General features: G+C 31.2%; 1 protein-coding gene across 7 annotated transcripts in view; it reads right to left on the bottom strand.

Annotated features, from left to right (window-relative positions):
* The window catches only part of LOC148604812 (uncharacterized), a 49,344-nt gene that overhangs the window by 8,276 nt on the left and 21,411 nt on the right, over positions 1 to 19,657 (bottom strand). For 6 of the 7 annotated variants that reach the window (XM_088548874.1, XM_088548879.1, XM_088548876.1 and 3 more), the window contains 4 exons: positions 4,078 to 4,167; positions 3,364 to 3,490; positions 1,161 to 1,540; positions 284 to 513 (listed from right to left, as the gene is read on the bottom strand). In XM_088548874.1, coding sequence (XP_088405000.1) covers positions 284 to 513; positions 1,161 to 1,540; positions 3,364 to 3,490; positions 4,078 to 4,089 — 749 coding nt within the window. In that variant the 5' untranslated portion in view covers positions 4,090 to 4,167. Of the gene's footprint in view, positions 1 to 283; positions 514 to 1,160; positions 1,541 to 3,363; positions 3,491 to 4,077; positions 4,168 to 11,582; positions 11,806 to 19,657 lie in introns of those variants that run through there. The other variant, XM_088548882.1, reaches the window with a different exon arrangement.

The raw sequence follows: 19,657 nt of genomic DNA on the forward strand, positions 1-19,657 counted from the left end.
TGTAAAAAAATGAAAGTTAATGGACGCCAGTGATGCAGACGATGATGACAAAGTGATGTTATTACATGTATATGTCCACATTTTTTTTCCAGTCGTATAAAAACAACTAGGAATATAACTCACCAACTTAAAATTCGATTTCTACTTAATTCAAAGATGAATGCTCACAAACTGAATTGGAAAGCCACAACTATATCCTATATAACCTATGTTTTAACTTTTTAGACTATTGCAGACCTATTCTATTTTATTAAAAACATAGTATAGATATAATTTGCCATACCTAGCATTAAATCCCTTCCCTTTCCTTGGACAGCCATTCCATTTACATTGGTAATCTACATCAGGTCGTTCGACTTTCACATGGTGGTCATTAACATGTGTCACCAAGTCATCCATACTACTGAAATTCTTATCACATTTCAACCAATGGCAGTCATACACTGCCTGCTGTGATGTCTGCCTGGCAGCAGATAATGGACTGGCATCCTGCATTGGAGGAGATGGGGAGCACTGCAGAAAAAGGGCAATTCAAAATAATATTTTCTTCCAACAATAGCAGTAATTTTTTAAAATAAATAAAAATTTAACCTTGCTGCTAGTCCTTCCATTGTTGATCAACATTTATTATTATTGTATTGTTTTTTTTTTTTTTATCTACAACATGCCTCAAAGTCGCTCGAAGATCAACTGAATAATAATAAAGAGCAGTGTGTGGAGTGATACACCTGCCTGCTGATATTTCAAACAATAAGCGTTTCAGTTAGAACATGAAAACAGAAAAAAACATCCGTTTTTTTTCATGAAAAAGTGCCGACAATCAAAAACGTGAAATCTAAATTTTAAAGACCATGAATACAAAAGAATATCTCAAAGTTTAGTGGTATTCGCTGACACCTTTTTTCGGTTAAAGCACAAAAAAAAACAGAAAAAGGGGAGCTTTTTTTCCTCAATATTAACTATTAAAGTTTTATTTAAATGGCTTAAAGAGATCTGGAGTTATTGTACAAAGTGTTGACAATGTGTGGACAGACAGTGGTATACAAAAATACATCCCGTCAAAATTGACAGGTGCATAAAAAATCACAAAAAAAAACCCCATTTTATAACAGCAAATCTTTACTATTTCAATGTAAATTATGAAGAACTATTTTGTATACCTGTACACCATTTTCTTGTGGTATATCATTCATAACAGGAACCGAGATAGGGGAGACAACTGGAGAATCAATACTGGATGGTGCTGCAAGATCAAGACCAACAGAACTTAGGTAACCATGGCGATGATAGAGGTCCCCATTTGTGCCATTTTGTAGAGGGAGAGAATTAACACCCAGCTGCTGCCCACAAGTAATTACACTAGGAAATGTCTGCTTGACATCTGGAATAGTAGTTTTTAGACCATTCAAGCCCATGTGTTCTACATCTAATGGAACAAATTGAATGCCGTCTGGTGACTGACTAGGACTTCTGCCATTGGAAAGTAGAGGGGACTTCCTGTCATTTGAGTTCTCTGTAAGAGAAAGGGATGGACTCCCTTCTACAAAATAAATACAATGTTTAAGTTATTTGGAGAAAAAGGTTGCACGGGTTCAAAATGTTTTAATACAGTAATGTTCACTGACCTTCAACTCAATTACTATGGAAATACTATTGTTCGTGGGGAACCAGTATTCAAGGTTTTCATGGGTAGGTCAAACCACGAAATTTGGTTCCCAACAATCAGTAGATTTCCATTGATGTGTATACTGAAAAATTCAAAACCAAAAATTCAAGAATCCGCATATAAGTCACAACCCAAATATCAATCTCAGTCTTCCATTAGTGGTATGGCACATTGTGTTTCAATTTTAAAGAGATCTATTCATTTTTACTCAAGTTATTGTCCAAACATGAGAAAAAGTATTTGTTTCTGACCCTTATCAGATTTCAAATTCCTACACAGTTCATGTCAATACCCACAAAATGCATCTTATCCTTCCTCTTGTGGTATGACACACCAAGATTTACATTTACTTTTACTCAAGTTATTGTCCAGACATTATCTGGTCCATCATTCCTAAATGGTCCGTGTCACAACCCAAAAATGAACCTAGGCCTTTCTTTTGTAGTATGATGACACTTTATGGTACAAATTCAAACATATCCATTCACTTTTACTTAAGGTAATGTCCAGGCATCAAATGTCCATTAACAATGAAGACAACAGCATGATACCATTATACAACCATCATTTGGTTTGGAATACAAAATCTAAACTTTTATAATGCAGGGGTAAATAATTCTAGAATTGTTCTCCCTAGAAAGTAATTCACACTACTGTAAACCGATACACATTTCTTCTATATATCTGTGTCAACTTAGAAAACTTGTCACTTGTATCATTTCACATTTTTTCTTGAACTTTAATGCAGATATATACTTCCTTAACAGCTAAATCAGTATAAGAGTTTATTACTTATTAACTTAGCAACAGGAATAAGTAGTATCTTTTTTGTCATTGTGAAAATGTGATGAAATGAGAATGCAATAATAAAACTCACATTTTTTACCCAGCCGAGCTTTCTTGATAAAGCAAAAAACATCATTTAAGGAGGTAGGCCTAAGGTAAGGGATATAACTCTTGAAATCAGTGATGTGTTTGTATCACATCCTATTTCACCCAAGCCTACCAAGCTTACATTTGAAATAGAATGAAATCAGTCCAATTTACTTTGATGCTTACATGAGGTTGATGTAAAATGCTGAATACAAATGTTCCAATGATTTATAAGAGTTGTGTTCCTTACCCTAGGTCTACCTCCTTAAAGAGTAATCAAGGGAACCAAGGTTCTAGCGGAAATCAAAAGAAAGCAATCCAGGGACAAAGACCAAACATGGAAAACAGACATACAAAGTAACAAAAGCTCACATTATAATAATTGAAAAGTATGAATTTACAGAGTAAACTTTTTAAAACTATTTCAATAAACTGAATATAGTAAATGTTTTTTCATTTGCAAGTGAATCTTTAACTATTCCACAGTCTTTATTAATTACTTGTACGTTAAAATATAACTTTCAGCCAACCAAGATATTTTGAGGCCTTTAATTTATTATAATGTGTAAAACAATTAAAAAAACTGTGATTAATTACTATTCATTTAATTATGTTTCCTGCACAGAAATACAAATTATATCTATTGACCAATTCATTTAGAAACATTCTGTACATGCACATCGTCATTAATGACAACTTAAAATCCCAGCAAAATCTTGTTGCACAGGAATCACAGATATGACATGTTCAGGTATAATTCAGCAAAAAACAAAACAAAACAAATTTTTGTTACACCAAACTTGTTTCTAATAACATGAACTTACTTTCGGATTCATTATAGCTATGCTCTGTTGACCCAGCATCAATCATTTCCGAGGTATCCTCTGAAGGATGAGTTATGACATGATGTTTAAAATACAGCTGTTTCCTGGCATAGGTATTAAGAATAACCTAAAACAGAGAAAACAAAATCTAACTTAAGAAGATTGACACAATCAAAGTAGACTTTGATTAAATACCACATGCTGGCCACATTAGAAGGTCGGCCATTTATAAGAGGTCAATTTGCACTATAAGTTGTTAATGCAATTGAAATGAGGTTGCATAAGACAGGAAGTCATTGGTCATGGGGCTGTTTCAGAGAGGAACTATTGTAATACATATTTTAAGTATGAAAATTTTTAACTGCAAATCACATTCAACGACCTCTTATAAAAGCAATTTTTTTTTTAAATTGTGCCTGTACCCCACATTTTTTTAATTAAAGGAATTGTATTTTCATGTGCTTACCTTTAATTGTGTATCAATATTACACAGCATTTAAAAGAAAAGAAACAAAAATCTTTTTGAAATTTTCAACAAAATCGTGCAAATGTTTTATAATATAAAAAAAAAAAAAATTTACTATTATTTTAAAAGTGCTTGATAGTCTAATTAACTGCATATCATTTAATCAAATATACATTCCTTGCTTAATCCTCCTTAATTACTACATTTGTATTCAATATTTATAAAGTTACAAGTGTGATTTTGCTTACCTCTGACTTCATCTTCCACAAGCGACTAATGGACAGGTATTACATTTACAGAGTACCATCTTATATACCATAAAAAGGTGTTAAACTTTCCTGAAATAAAAATAACTATTGTCACATTTTACTGAGTAAAATCTGGTATTATCTTATTTCTGCAGGATAAACAGAACTCCAGTCAAGAAGTGAAAGTCTATGCTTCCCCAGCAGGCAGTGTGTCCTATATCGTGTTACAATATTTTCAACATATTAAGCTGTTTTTAAGAAAAGATTTAACAATTAATTAAATACTTTAAAAAGTCAAAGGTCAATCATTCTCGTGTGTGCCATTTGGCAGAAAGTCGTGCAAAATACTTAATATAAGCTTATTAGATTTTTATATTCCACAATACCCTGATAGGTCATTTAATTCCAATCTTTTATAGACACAGACGAGTGCACAATAAAAGCCTTCATAATTAGCGTCAACAATTGAATGTATATATTAAAATTGTCAAATCACAGGGGGTACAGGTTTAATCATAATATTACCCCCCACTGATGTTGAAATTTGATTATTTTAAATTGTCTGCCTACATTTGATAATTATTACGACATCCCTGAATGATTAAAAGTTTATCCTTTCACAAAAGCCCTTAATAAAATCCAAGCTTTTACTGTGTTGCAAATGATTTAAAAGTATTGTGTCTTATTACAAATGAAAAGTGTATTTATTCAACAAAAATAAAATACTCAAACAAAGACATTTTATTCTGACAATGTGCTATTGACAATTGGTATTTATTTAATTTAATCTTTTAACAAATAAATGCCAATATCAGTTTCATTAAAGTGGACAAATAGCAAATTACCCAGGAATAATTTGAGAATAAAATGTTACAGAGAGTACTTACTGTTGAATGAGAAGGACAATGGATTTAAACAAAAGAGAAAAATTCCATGAGAATTCATTAGTTTTCCTAAAGGATCTTTTGAAAATGTTTATAATTATGTTATTTTTGGAAAGTCAAGGGAACTTTTGAGCACAATGGGAAGACACAGAGGTAAAGAGACTGTTTACCAGAACTAGCAGATAATTTCTTGGTCAAAGTGACAGTCAGGAAAATCAAAATATTACCAGTATTTAAAACAGCAAATGGCCTCAATAAAAAAAATACTGGAATATGACTTCTCCCACCCAAAAAAGCTTAGCAAAAAACATTTTCACGGTTTAAAAAAATGATAAAACATTATATCATATAGTGTTAAAAATAAATTTTGGGTACTATTTTTCACACCTTTTTGTCCACCGCAAAAATGGTGTAAAATTAGTACACTGCAAAAATTAATATATTTACAGTATATTTCAGTTGACTTTCAACCTTTTCCTAAAAAATAGTAAGACCTGTTTCCAGTGAAATAAATTATGGAGGAAATAGAACTGAAGTTATAATAATGTGGTTGATAGTTTTTACTAGTTGATGACAAATCTTCCAGTTAAGTAGACTAAGATAGACCGAACAGCTCAGTTCAACACACTTAATGGATATTTTGAACATGCTATAGGGAATAACCTGGTTTGCGGCAGTTGAGACTTTATTGCAAGTGCAAACTGGCCCAAACCAGGTTGTTTTGTATAAACCTATTTCTAAAAAATTTTTTATAATTTAATTTCTTAAAAATTCTTTATAATTTAATTTTCAATGGATTCCATTCCCAACAATAAGAATTAGATTGTAATTTGTAAGGGTTTATTTCAATTACAGAGCAAGGACTGATAGACGTTAATGAAATCAGATACAAAATAGCATGATTTGCTCAAAGAACCAACCAATCATAAAGTTTGTTACAAAACAAATCAAATTATTGTAAAAAAAATGCAAGTAATAGCAAAACATATAATGAACAGGACCTAAATTCAAAATACACACAATGTAGATAAAACATTCAAAAGAACACAAGTTGGCTTGAAAGGGGGATGGGGGGTTGAGTGCTCACAATCATGTTTAACCCTGCCACACACTTTATGTGCCTGTCCCCAAGTCAGGAACCAATAGTCCAATGGTTGTTGTTATCTTATTATAGTTTATCATTATTCTCATTGCCCATCATACCTCATCTCCTATTTTTAAGTTCTAGAGGTTTAATCCAGAAATAACTACATGTACTTATACAGAGCTTTAATGATTGTGTTTGGTCTCTTGGACCTACCACAACCTTTTAATTCAAACTTTCTTTTTGAGGTTATAGGCTTTGTATTAAAAAGTCATAGAGATCGACAGAGAAAATCAAAGTTATTGAACGATAACAAAATTGTCTATACCAATTAATACAGCCAATGATGTCAGTACCATACCATTATACAGACGAATAATTTTGGCGGTCAACTCAGTATATGAATACAAATAGGGTGTATGGGTAAGAAAAATATAATGAGTTTATAAAAAAAAAATTCAATAATGTCATGAAATTATAAATTTAGCTTTAGAAATGCCAAGCTACAAATAGGTATAATTTCAAAGTTATTTTAAGGAAAAGTTTCTCCTGCTGTAGTACAGTATATGTGAACACACAGCAATACACAGCAGATGAATAAACCCAGGTGGCAAAATCAACAGTCTGGTGATAAATCTGGAAAACCTATGACATTCTTAGAATAAAAAACAACACTTTTATAACCTGTTAGTATAAATCACTTAAAACTTAAGTAGTACTCCAGCTAAGAATCATGCAAAATGTGATTCATGGGTAAAAAGCCTACATATTTTTATTTTTGATATTTTGTTTGAATAGCCATAGTAAACAGAAATTTACATTCAGTTCTTCATATAACCCGTGTTCTTAGGAGATAAAAATTATATAGAATGCACTGTAGATTTCAAAATTAAGGGAGGTAACTCTGTAAATGACACTCAAATACAATAGAATCTATTGAAATTTCAATGTTGATTATCTCCTAAGAGCAGGCAGATTTGAATGAATAACACATTTCATAGTATAGACCCATAAAACAACTTAATTACAAAAATAAAAATATGTAGCCTTTTTTGGGGTGTATCACATTTTTAAGATTTTGTATGATTCTTACAAAGACTGTCACTTAAAATGTCATACCGCTGTGTTCCAAAAATAAAACTGGCACTGCCAAAAGGTTTGTTTACTTTTTTTTTAACTCGCACCTTAATATTAAAAAGACCATAATCTTTTTTAAGCTAACTTCCATAACTAGCTATCAGTTAACGGTTATTACTCTGAGAGTTTCACAGAGGCCAAAATCTGGGTTAATACTACTTAGTCCTATCATTTTCTCACATCTTATTAAAAATTAACTGCATATTACCAAACCAAGCAAATGCTCAAAGGGACTCCATTAAACCTTTTTCATATTCCCACTTTGACTTCTTTTTCTTTTTTTAAATTTTGAGCAAAGAGAAGTAACCTTCCAACCCGACAAACTGGTTTACTGTCTGACTGAAGCAATGGACAGCAGTAGACTTCAATTCAAATATTTGACTGATGGCAGCTGTGGTAAGTACTTGGTTACTTTTGAATAATTAATTTCAAACTATTTAGCTACTTACCATAGTGTAAGTAGTTTAGGTTTCAATGTTTACCGTTCTACCTTTCCCTAATGAGACTGTAAACCAGGTTGTTGGGTGTTGGGTTATGTCCCTTTGAAAAACTTGCTAAAATGGCTTCCATTCCATAAATATGAAAAACGACTATTATTGGTGACCTGAGGGTCAGGAATATAAATATTTGAAGTTTCATTTCCTTGGGTGTGGGACATTAAACTGTATTCATTGACACATCATTTGAGACTTTTAGTTTTCTGGTAGACCATTGAATAAAAAATTGAAAAAGTCCAGGACCATTCACTCTTGAAATTTAACTTAATCCCCAGGTTTTTTATGAAGACTTTAATGAATTCAATACTAACAGAAAAAGATAGGTTCATAAATTAATAAACAATTTTATTTGTAGAAGAACTAATTTTATTTCAATAAAACCAAACTAAAAGATTAACCATGTATTTTCCCTAATAATTCGACATTTTGAGAACAATCCTGCATTTTGGTTACTCTTCGTATCAGTGTTTTTTTGTAAAGTGGAAATAAGCTCCCTGAATAACTAAATAATGGTAGTGTGACCGTATTAAGGGATAGCATTAAACATTATAACATCTTGTTTTGAATCTGACACACAATTTTGAAAGGTAACCAATCATCTACCTTGCAAAAAAATACTTGCCTTTTAAAATGGAAAAAAGAATATTTTTTGCATGTAGTTGTATAAACAAGGTGTTTTTTTATATTTAGAATTATTTTGTAATTAACAAAATGAGTACAAATATAATGCTTAAAACTTAAAATGGGAAGTTAGTCAAGTCAGAATAGATAAGATGTTAAAACCTAAGTAAGGACTAGTGTTTCAAATTATTTTTTCACTGAATTCAAATATTACTTTGTTCAAATGTCATTTCCAGAAAGTTTGTATTCCAAATTTTAGAGTGAAAAAGACAGTGAATTCCAATTTTTTTTTCCAGTAAAAAAACACCCATATGATAACTCCTAATTGCTATACAAGAAAACTAATATTAATGTTTTATAAAGACCTGAGAAGGAGTGGTACTTAAGTAATCATTTGGAAACCTCTAAATGTGTCAGACAGACAGACAGACAGATAGATATGAGGATCATAATATATCCATGACTTGCTGAGCAGAGATACACCCTGTTTTATAACAGTCCACATTTTTGCAGAATATCCTCAGTTTTGTGATTTTTACCATAATATAAGTACTATGGAGAAATTCACAAAACTACAGCATAATTTACAGTTAAATTTTGTATTCTACAACATGTACTACATGTAATAAAGAGAATCGAGGTATCCCTACAGTCAAATAGTTCTTGAGATATAAAAAGACAGTGCAAATATTTTCAATACTTTGAAAAATTGTTCTTCTTTTTATAACCAGATGGTAAGTAAAAAAGTACATTTAATTACAAAGAAAATTTTTTCAAAGGCTGTCACAGACCAACACTGTCCATTTATTACTACTTAATACCTGGCCTTTTATTACCAACTTACTAAAATTCAATACCCAAAATGATTCAGCAAATATACTTATAATGTATCAAAAGTTTCTAAAGATACCAAATACCACGATAATCTCTTTATCAAATTTTACTTAATTGTTGGTGAAATTATTATTGATATTTCCACTGAGTTTTTCTTATATGCACAATTTGTTGCATAAAAACCTCACAAGTTCATGGCTAGTTCAAATCAACATTTCCTAAATTTGAAAATTAATTGGAAATTTCATAATCTTTTTCTTTCTATTGAAAGTAACATATTTCTATTACATATACTGTTCAATACTTAAGATTTTCCATTTAAAATATGGCAGGGTTTGAGCAATCAGTCAACAATGTAATAATCAATGAATTATACAGTATCAAAACATTCATATACTACGTCTTACTTAAAAAAATTGTTGCCAAATCTTTTGTTAAATTTTCATTTGACATTTTTTTTAACAAAATAAACATAATATGTTTACTTAAATAAAGAAGAGTTGGTCAGATATGGGAAATACAGCGCTAAGTCTACTTTTGATCTTGTTGCAGCCAAGGTCATCTTTAGGACAATCACATTCTATTGAAATACTAAAAATAAACAGATGAAAGGGGTTATAAATTGTTATCTGTAATAAGGTCTTTTTAAACTTTTTGATTTTTTTAATGAGGAATTTTTTTCACTGACAACACAAGAAGCCTCAATATTTACCTACTGCAATAAGGACTTTTTTTGGTTTGGGACTCAATACAGATCTTAAGATGGTCCAGTGGCAGATTTAGGGTAGCAGGTTAGAAGAGTAGGCTTGCAAAAATACAATATACGTATGGTGCAAATTTGCTTTGAGTATGATAATGCAAACTGAAGACTTCATGAAAAAAAAATCTGATTTTAGCGACTACACTTAGTATGCTTAACCCTAGATAGAACTACAAAAAGGAAAACAATGAAAAACAACAGAGATTGTCCTTCTATTAAAATATTCATACACAAAATATCAAAAAGTCCTAACAGGTTTCTACCCAGTACAATGTGTAGATCTGTGGACAGTCAGACAGATAAATGTACCAAACTATGGCTATTAAAAACATGAATTTGGGCTTGTGGTCCTGCTAGGTATACTTCCACTTCTACAGGAACAAAATTCACTACAATGTATGCTCTATATAAAGCCATATACCATATTTAAATTCTGTCCAGTGCCAGTCGATATTTTTGGGTTGGAAATTTTCCCTGTCATTCCATATAGTACTAAAGGCCAACAAAGCAGGAAGTTGACAGCCTTATCTATATAATAACAAATACCAAATTTTGAAATCCATCCATTTGGAGTTCAGACAGTTTTGACCGAATTTGGAAGGATGGAATGGCAGAGGGACAGACAAAGAGATTCCAATATACCACCCACTATTGTGTAGGAGTATAAAAAATGCTAAAAAGTTATATGCATGCTAATTAATGTAATTTTTGGTTTCTGTATTTTAAATTCTCAACATCATTACTACAAGATTCACTTTTCATTAAAAGGGTAAACGTTACCAATCACAAAAAATTATTAATAAAGGTGCAAAATGTTGTAGTACTAGAACAGTCAAATCACATTTACATATTGAATTGTGACTGTAAAATACAATCAAATAAGGCCAAGAAATAAATATATATGTCTCCTGCTACCATACCTTTTTTTTTCATGATATTTTGGTTACCACCGTTAAAATCTAGATTGTTTCCCATCAATTCAAAGTAAAAATGTTTCTGAAAAATGAAAAATCATTTCCCTACCTACCCTTTTTTTTATGCTGGTGGCAGGAAACAAGACTATTAATGCACTGAAGCCTTACATTACACTCATGAAACTGCTTAAAATTTACTGATGCAACCAATCTATTTTCTTAATAAATATGCTAAGTTTTGATGAAAAATGTCAGTAATTTTTAACCTAACAACTAAAATATCACAAAATATTTAAAATCAATGATTCAATGTATCTAGTTCACAGTAATAAAATATCACATCATTTAAAACACTCAAAATAATTAACACATTAATATCAATTTTTTATGCAATTTAAATTGGACAGTGGAAATTTGAACTTACTAAACATAGAGTCTAAAAATCTGAACTCACCCAACATACCGTGTCTAAAAAAATTAACTCATGTAACAGACAGCATAAAAAATTCTTAACTCACCTAACATACTGTGTCTAAAAAATTGAACTCACCCAACATACAGCATCAAAAAATCTGAACTCACCCAACATACTGTGTCTAAAAAATTGAACTCACGTAACACACAGCATCAAAAATTCTGAACTCACCTAACATACTGTGTCTAAAAAATTGAACTCACCCAACATACAGCATCAAAAAATCTGAACTCACCCAACATACTGAGTCTAAAAAATTGAACTCACTCAACATACTGTGTTTAAAAATCTGAACTCACCCATTATTCTATGTTAAAATAAAAATACTTTATTTTCTATCCTCCATAACAAAATGTAAACTCCACACATGTACAACAAAAACAGATTTTGTCAAATATTTGAACTGCTAAGTAACTCAGGATATTTCTAGACACTGCAAACCCACTATAAATATGAATCCAATCTGCACAATTTGTGTAACACTTTATTTGTTCTCCAATATTTAAATTCGATGGATCAGCCATATATGATGTTGACTCAAGGAGTGTATGGAGTACTAAGAAATTACATACAGTTTGCACATAAGAATTTTACAATAAAATTGACAATTAAAGGGTAATTTGCCTCATATTTAGTTTAATAGAAGAAAGACGGGTTTTAAGATAGTTTAGACAATGCTGGGCCAAATATGGGCAAATTTAATTCTGTTTCTTTACTATTTTGGTCTATTAAGATTTCAGGCCATGGTACAAGTATGTACGAACTATTAATATGAGTAAATAATTTAAAGTACAATGCTCTCCGTCAAAACAACAAAACCACTTTTAAATATGGATTTCTTCTCTAATAAAATAATATAACATGGTGATAGACGTCATAATCCAAGTCCACTATAGGACATTAAATAAAGATCACAAGTATCCTGTCGGGTTACACTATAGATCTATATCATAGTTACTATGACCTATATTACAGAATTTATACCATAGAATTACAAAATTTTTCACATACTCATTACATAAAGATAATCAGATCCATTTTCTTATTTAAATCCTTTTTAAATGAACAGCTAATATTAAGATTTAACTAAAAAAAAAAAAAAAAAAATAAACAAAACTTTTTGGTAACCATAGGGTTAAATTACCTTAAGCCACCCAGGCTTCAGGAGGTAGACCTAGGGTAAGGGGCAGAACTCATGAAATCAGTGATATGTTTGTATCATATTCAATTTCACCAAAGCCTCTCAAGCTTTTATTTGAAGCAGAATAAAATCAATCCAAGTTAAGGTACCAGTATTGTATTGCATATTCCTGAGCGGGTGTACGTCAAAACATGGATGCTGTAAATATAGTGCATTTTCTTTTTGCCTCTCTACAAACTATTGTTATGTCAAAAGATATGAACAATGACTTATAAAATAGAGCAAACATCACACTGGAAGATGAAGAACTTTTTAAAGAGAAAATCTAACATAATATCATAAAAATGTTCCACTGAAAAGGTTGGTTTGGTGAGGGCAAAACGAAAGTGAAAGTAGGGAAAATGGCTATTTATAGTTCAAGACTACTTTTCTGTCCGATCTTCGTGGACTCACCCTATTTTCTTTGCGGGAAATTATTTTTTCACATGTCCTTAGAAATGCTACATAAGTGAAAGTTTTATTGAATCAAATAACATATTTTTTAAAAAATCCTAAAAATATGCACTTCACTATAGAAGTCTATGGGAAAATTAATACGATACTGAGACCTAAATTAGATGCTTACTTAAGTTGGATGTAAAATGCTGCATACAAACATTCCAATGATTTTTAAGAGTTGTGTCCCTTATCCTAGGTCTACCTCCTTAAGTTGTAAAAGTTTAACAAGTTCAAACATAGGCCTGAAAACATATTAAAAATGTGATCATGAAATGTCAAGCAATATTCTAATACCAACACAGAAAAAATCACAACTTTTGATTGAAACATCTGGAAAATATATGTTACAACCCAACATAAAAAACATATAAAAAACTTATAATTAAGACTTATAAATTATTTCACATTTTTTTTTTAGTAATTGTATGTTTTTCTATAGTAGGACTTTGAAAGTGAAAAAAGAGGTTTTTGTACGGTTTTAGAAAACATATGAGTTTTGTGTTTATATATGCATGCATTTCCATACTTGTCTTGAACATTTTACATGTATGTTACTATATGTTTAAAAACATGTGGAAATATGTGTATCGCGTGTGTTCTGAACATAAATGTTTCAGTCTGCCACTAGGTTAGAATTTTATAAGACTTAAGTATCCTTTAATTATATAACTCATACCATAGGGGCTAGTGGGCACATCAAATCATATTTAAACTGAAACATATGATAATCATCTTAAACCTATCATTTGTGGCACTACATATGAGGCCAAAACAAATTAATTCTGTGTTTGATGTCAGCAGGGCCCATTGAAATTGCACAATTTTCTGAGAAAACAAAGAAGAAAATTTTTCTTGACTTTGCAGTCAAAATTCAGAATTTCAGGTTTTTTTCATAATAGTTAGTCATTAAAGTAGCACCAAAATGAAGATAATCTGAGCACTTGAAACAGACGTAGCTTTGAAATTGATTTCAAGACTTTCTACCCAAGATTAGCTCATGGAAACTCATTTCATCATTATTTTACCATGGGCTGGCTATCGCTCAGGGTAAAACAATGCAGCACAGATGGCCAGCCCATGGTAATAAAAAATATGATAAAATGGAGTTTCCGTGATTTATTTTTTAAGTTAACAGACAGACCGACAAGGTGTATGCAGTATAACACTAATTCCATGACTGAGGGAATAGTAATGGTAGTATGATGAAATTGTCATAGTAAATGCAAGAATTTTATTCTTAATTTTTGGTGGATAAATACTTTGTCTTCTAATTATTAGAATCAAACGAAAAAATTACTTGTTGAGGAAGATTGAATGTGTTCATGAGAACTCAGTTTCTGTCGTTATAAAAATCAAAATGTTCTGATGAATTTACAAAATGAAAATCGTAGTCAATCAATTAAATTTCCAATAAGGAAATGATACCACAAATAAAAACTTTATATGTTATGCTTAAATAGCAGTCTTTATAAGAATCATGCAAAATCTGAAAAATTTGATACACCCCAAAAAGACTACATATTTTTATTTTTGTAATTAAGTTGTTTAATGGGTCTATACTATTAAATGTGTAATTATTCATTCCAATCTGCCTGCTCTTAGGACATAATCAACACTGAAAATTAATTTCCGTTTACTATGGCAATTCAAACAAATTATCAAAAATAAAAATATGTGGGTTTTTTTCACTCATGAATCACATTTTGCATGATTCTTTGCTGGAGTGCTACTTAAAATCTACTTTCCCCAATTCGATGTGTGGAATAAAAATTAATCATCACAGCATTAAATTAATCTTTATAACAGTATACCTGTTCCCTCAGACAGTTGTTCATAGGATTAAAAGAGTAATCAAGGGAACCAAGGTTATAGCGATTATCAAAAGAATGTAATCCAGGGACAAAGACCAGACATGGAAAACAGACATACACAACAAATAACATAAAGTAACTAAAATTATACATACAAAGTAACAAAAGCTAATGAGCAATTCATAGTCTACTAAAAGCTGGGAGCATGGACCAGGTGCACCGGTAGGGTAAGCGTCCTCTGCTTTTCTAGAAACACCGGTGGAGTTGCTCATAAAAATTTAAGTCTGGGGTAGACAAAAGTAAAAAGAGGAAAGGAAACTACGGTATGTTGAACAAATCAGTTTTCATGGTGCAGATGAATACACCGTAAAGATCAACGAGTTCATGATGACAACCATAAAACTTTTGTAGTGATGACTTCAATCTTGTAGCAATGTAACCCTGGGTATGTTGAAAACAATGGGTAAGTAACTTGTAACAACAGAGAAGATGATATTTCAAAAAAAGACAAAGAGCATTTAACTCTGCATTCTTTGGTTTCAACACAATACAGACATCCTTTTTAGTCAATTTCACAAAATTTGTAAAAAAAAGAACATTAGTACTGTAAATGTATTATTTTTCATGGTTGCTAATTTCCACAGATACAGTAACAGGAACATATTCACAGTTAAGAAAAAAAAGTTAAGAGTTATTTTGAAAATTCATTTCGTGGGTACAATTTTTTGTGGTTTTCTGTCCACTGCAAAAATAGTAAAAACAAGAGGTTGCACAGTACGGCATGCTTAGAATACCCCTTTTAATTTGGTAAAGGGAGACACTGAGGCAACTGGTACACAGGAAGTACACGAACCTCAAAAGAGGAGACACGATACAAGTCATCATGAAAAAGCAATATATCAAATATCTGGGCATTCTCTCCAGGATCTTAGAAATCTGTTTAGAAAATTTTCATTATGCAGCACCCAAAATACTATGAAGATGATCAGTAAACAGGAAGTAGATGAACCAGAAACCCAAAAAGGGAAGACATGGTATTAGTCATACCATGAAAAAAGCAATACACCAAATATCTAAGCAAGCTGAGATATCTGTTACAAAAAAAGTGTAACAACAGATGGACAGACAAGGTGATTGCAGTAAAGTCATACTCAAATGAGTGGGGTTATAGTAATACCTTTGAATTATTTGTTAAGAAAATGATATAACACCCAACTAGGTATCATTCTAATCAAGTGTAACTTATGTCGCAGTGGTGTCAAATGAGATCCGACACCAAATCAAGCGCACCCCTTTCACTACTGGTTCATTTAGTTTTATATATCATGGATTATTTTGGCATAATGGGTGAGATTTGTTTAAATAATACATTACTCATTAAAAAAACCAAAACTTTTCATCAGCTTTTTCTCTGAATCATGCTGCCTGTTATTTGTGAGAGTGTGTTCTAAGAATAGTGCCATGGTATAACAAATACGATCTTTAAAAAAGACAGCCAATGCTTTTCTTACTTTGTTAATCCAAATTTATTTGGTGAACATTTCAACTATGTGAACACTGTTCTATATTTCTTAATTCAATTAGTTAATTGGTTCAACAAGTAAGCTATTTCAAATTATTCAATATATAAAAGATTATAATTCAATAAATAAACGTGACTTAAAATATTCTGGACACCAATGACCCTAATGGAGCCTTGTATTTCATGGTTGCAATCACTTTTGTCCAATGAAATGAAAAGTTGTAAGGTCAATTAGTCATGTTGTCATGGTTAAGCATTATGCGTATCACATGATGTCAAAGCAAACTCAATACTGACTGCGTTGGAAAAAATAATTGGCTATTGTCAATGACACTTCATACTGACTGTAAATTTGGTGATAATAAAGGAAGGTTAGCTTCTAAAATGTCTAGTGAGAAAGTGTTACATGTATCACCTCTGGCTATACAAGGCCCTTCATAATACCACACATTACTTTCGCCTTCATCCTCAAACTTTATTTCATCAAAGCTGAAAATTGTCCACATCTTATTATAGGTTATTTTTTTAATAATGAAATAGATAGTACATGTTATCAACAAATCTCATATGAAAAAAGGGAATTTGCTGATCATGAAATAAAAATGAGCAAAAGAAATGAATGAGAGCTTTGGACAATTTTTGAATCTTCAACAGGTGCAAAGAAATTGAGTAATGGATATACAAAATTAGACTATAAGATATTCCAATCAATTTATTTAAAAAAAAAAAAAATTGATTCAAACCATGAAATTTCTCGAAGGAAATAAAACTTTTTAAAACATCAAAACCCTGACTGATACTTGGTCTTTAATATTTCTGGACCAAAATGTCACCTTTTCAATACTGTACTTTTAAATGTTTTCAATATCCGTTAGCTGACAATTACACCTTTAAATTTAACAATAAAATTTTAAAAGAGAAAAGTAAAATATTCAAAGTAAAAGTAGGAAAAAGTTTAAAATCATTAAAAGAAAATGTTTGAATAGAGACCTCTAAATAAATTGTATGTTTTAAGTGCAAGAATGACACCGCATTTAATATGTAAAATCTGCCATTCAAATTCTCCCAAGTAACACGGAAATCCTATTCAGGATGAACTCAGAACTAGGGGGTCCCTCACAATATAGCCATACTTGAAATGAGTTGGTTGCCCTGCATAAGTTTTTATTGACAATAATGTGTGCTTATGAATATAGACATAGACCAAACTTAATCAATTCTTAATTGATATTACATAAATATAAAATTCTTTTTTAGACCAAGTGGGGTGAGATTTGTGTTATCAACACTTCAAAAACCCATAATACAAACTATCCAAAAGAGGACGAGGTTACACGCTATGTTGTAGTTACATCCTAACAGCCTTAGTGGTGCTAAGAATACCCCTAAATCTAAATTTATAGGAAGTGAAAAACGGAGAGAAAATAGGCGGCACTCTTTACTTCATCGAAATAGCAATAAACCAACATGGACGAGCTAAGTGACTATGCTATTATGATTCAAGGATTTGCCCATGAGTGACAAAGCTATGTGTACTTACATAACGATTTTGTTAAACAACAGGGATATATGAGACTGACTGTGACAAGCTGTGTTAAAATCTCAAACAACCACCTAACTACATAAGTAATATCCAAATATTACTTCAGACAAACTGTAATGACCTTGAGCCATTATGTTTCAGGGCATCTTCATATATGGAACATTGCTGATGCTCCTTTGATAAAACAACTGATTTTTTCTTAACTTTTCAAAAATGAAAAATTTACCTGTATCATTGCCTCATTACATACTTGTGTTGCATTCTTTGAAAATCAAACTGAACAACAATTACCATGTACAGCTAAGGATTTTTATGTCAAATCAAAAACTTACACCACATATGCTTATTGCAATGAACATCCACTCTTTTTATACCCCCTGCTTTAAAAACAGGAAGTTTGTAGAAATATCAGTCCGCACCTTTTTCATTACAATGATTTACCACAGTTACTTGACATTTTTAGTGAAGATTCATACAAGGACAGCAAATCTTGGAAATTGATTTCAGACTCATGCAACATCAACCTGTTTGACTCCCTTTTTACATTGAACATATCCGGGTTGATGTTGCTCGAGTTTGAAATAAAATCCCACAACATGGCATACCTACATAAAGCTTTTGTCAAAATATAAAGTGACTGACTTTAGCAGAGAAAACTGTAACAAAAAGTTGTGGATAGACACAATGATCACTATATATATCACTTTCTTTCAAAGTGGGGGTATGATAGCATATTATGTGTACCAGTACTTAATTTGTAAGTTAGTAAGTTTGAAACCCAATAAAACTTTTAATAAAGGTTAACAATCACATCAAAGGCTAAGACCTTGACAGGAACTATAAAATAACTGTGATATTAACCCCAAAAATTTGATTAAAATTTAGTTTTAGAAAGAGGTAATGTGATAAACAGTAAAATCCATGAAAACACCTTGGCAATGAAATGAAGATACCTTTACATGTTCATTTACATCATGATATAATATTTCTTAAAACCTGTGAAACATTTGAAATTGCAAAGGCAAAAATACTCTCTACAGTACATCACATTTTTATTCATAATTGCAAGAAAAACACAGGGTGATATTTAACCTATGTTAATATACAATTGTACTTCAAGTAAAACTACAAAACTGTGAGCAATGCTCACTAATTTAATATGCGCCATTCTCCCCCCCCCCCCCACCATCCCTATTTGATGATATGCACCTTTCACCTCCATAATAATCTAAAATGAAAAATATGCAAAATGGAAACACATAATAAGGATTCTGTTAATTTCATTCAATTCCTTTCAGTGGTATAGGAGGAGTAATTGATAAGAGGTGGGTACCCCATGTTCCCATATTCACAAATGACAAAGTCCATGTTTTGCTATGTGAAACCCCCAAATTGATTCTGATAAAAATCTAAAATAGGAGAAGCACAATGGACAAATGTATTAAAGATTCTGTGAAGGTTTCATTCAATTTCATTTAGTGGTGCAGAAGGAGTAAAAGATAACAGAAAAGATATGGGTCCTTCTTAGTGTCATGGAAAAAAGAAAATAAGAAAGGAAGTATGGACGGAAGGACAAAACCCCCATTACTACACATTACTTCCTGTTGGGGTTAACATCATTCAGGGCAGCTGTAACTTTCAAAGTATTTTAAAAGGTTAAATAGTAAATTTTTTTTGTGGAAAATACAGATTTTGACAATGAACAGCCTTTTTTCAGAAGAACAGTCCAGAACTTTGATATTAGCAAATTATAAGCCCAGACTGTCTCAGTAGCAGCAACCTTGTTCAAATAACCAATAACAAGTAGACATTCCTTGATAAAATCTCTAAAACATTATTCCTAGCAAGTTTGATAAAAT

The sequence above is a fragment of the Perna viridis genome, chromosome 10 (assembly GCF_037379345.1).
Source record: "Perna viridis isolate PV_CMFRI_1.1 ecotype Kerala chromosome 10, ASM3737934v1, whole genome shotgun sequence".
NCBI classification, from domain to species: domain Eukaryota; kingdom Metazoa; phylum Mollusca; class Bivalvia; order Mytilida; family Mytilidae; genus Perna; species Perna viridis.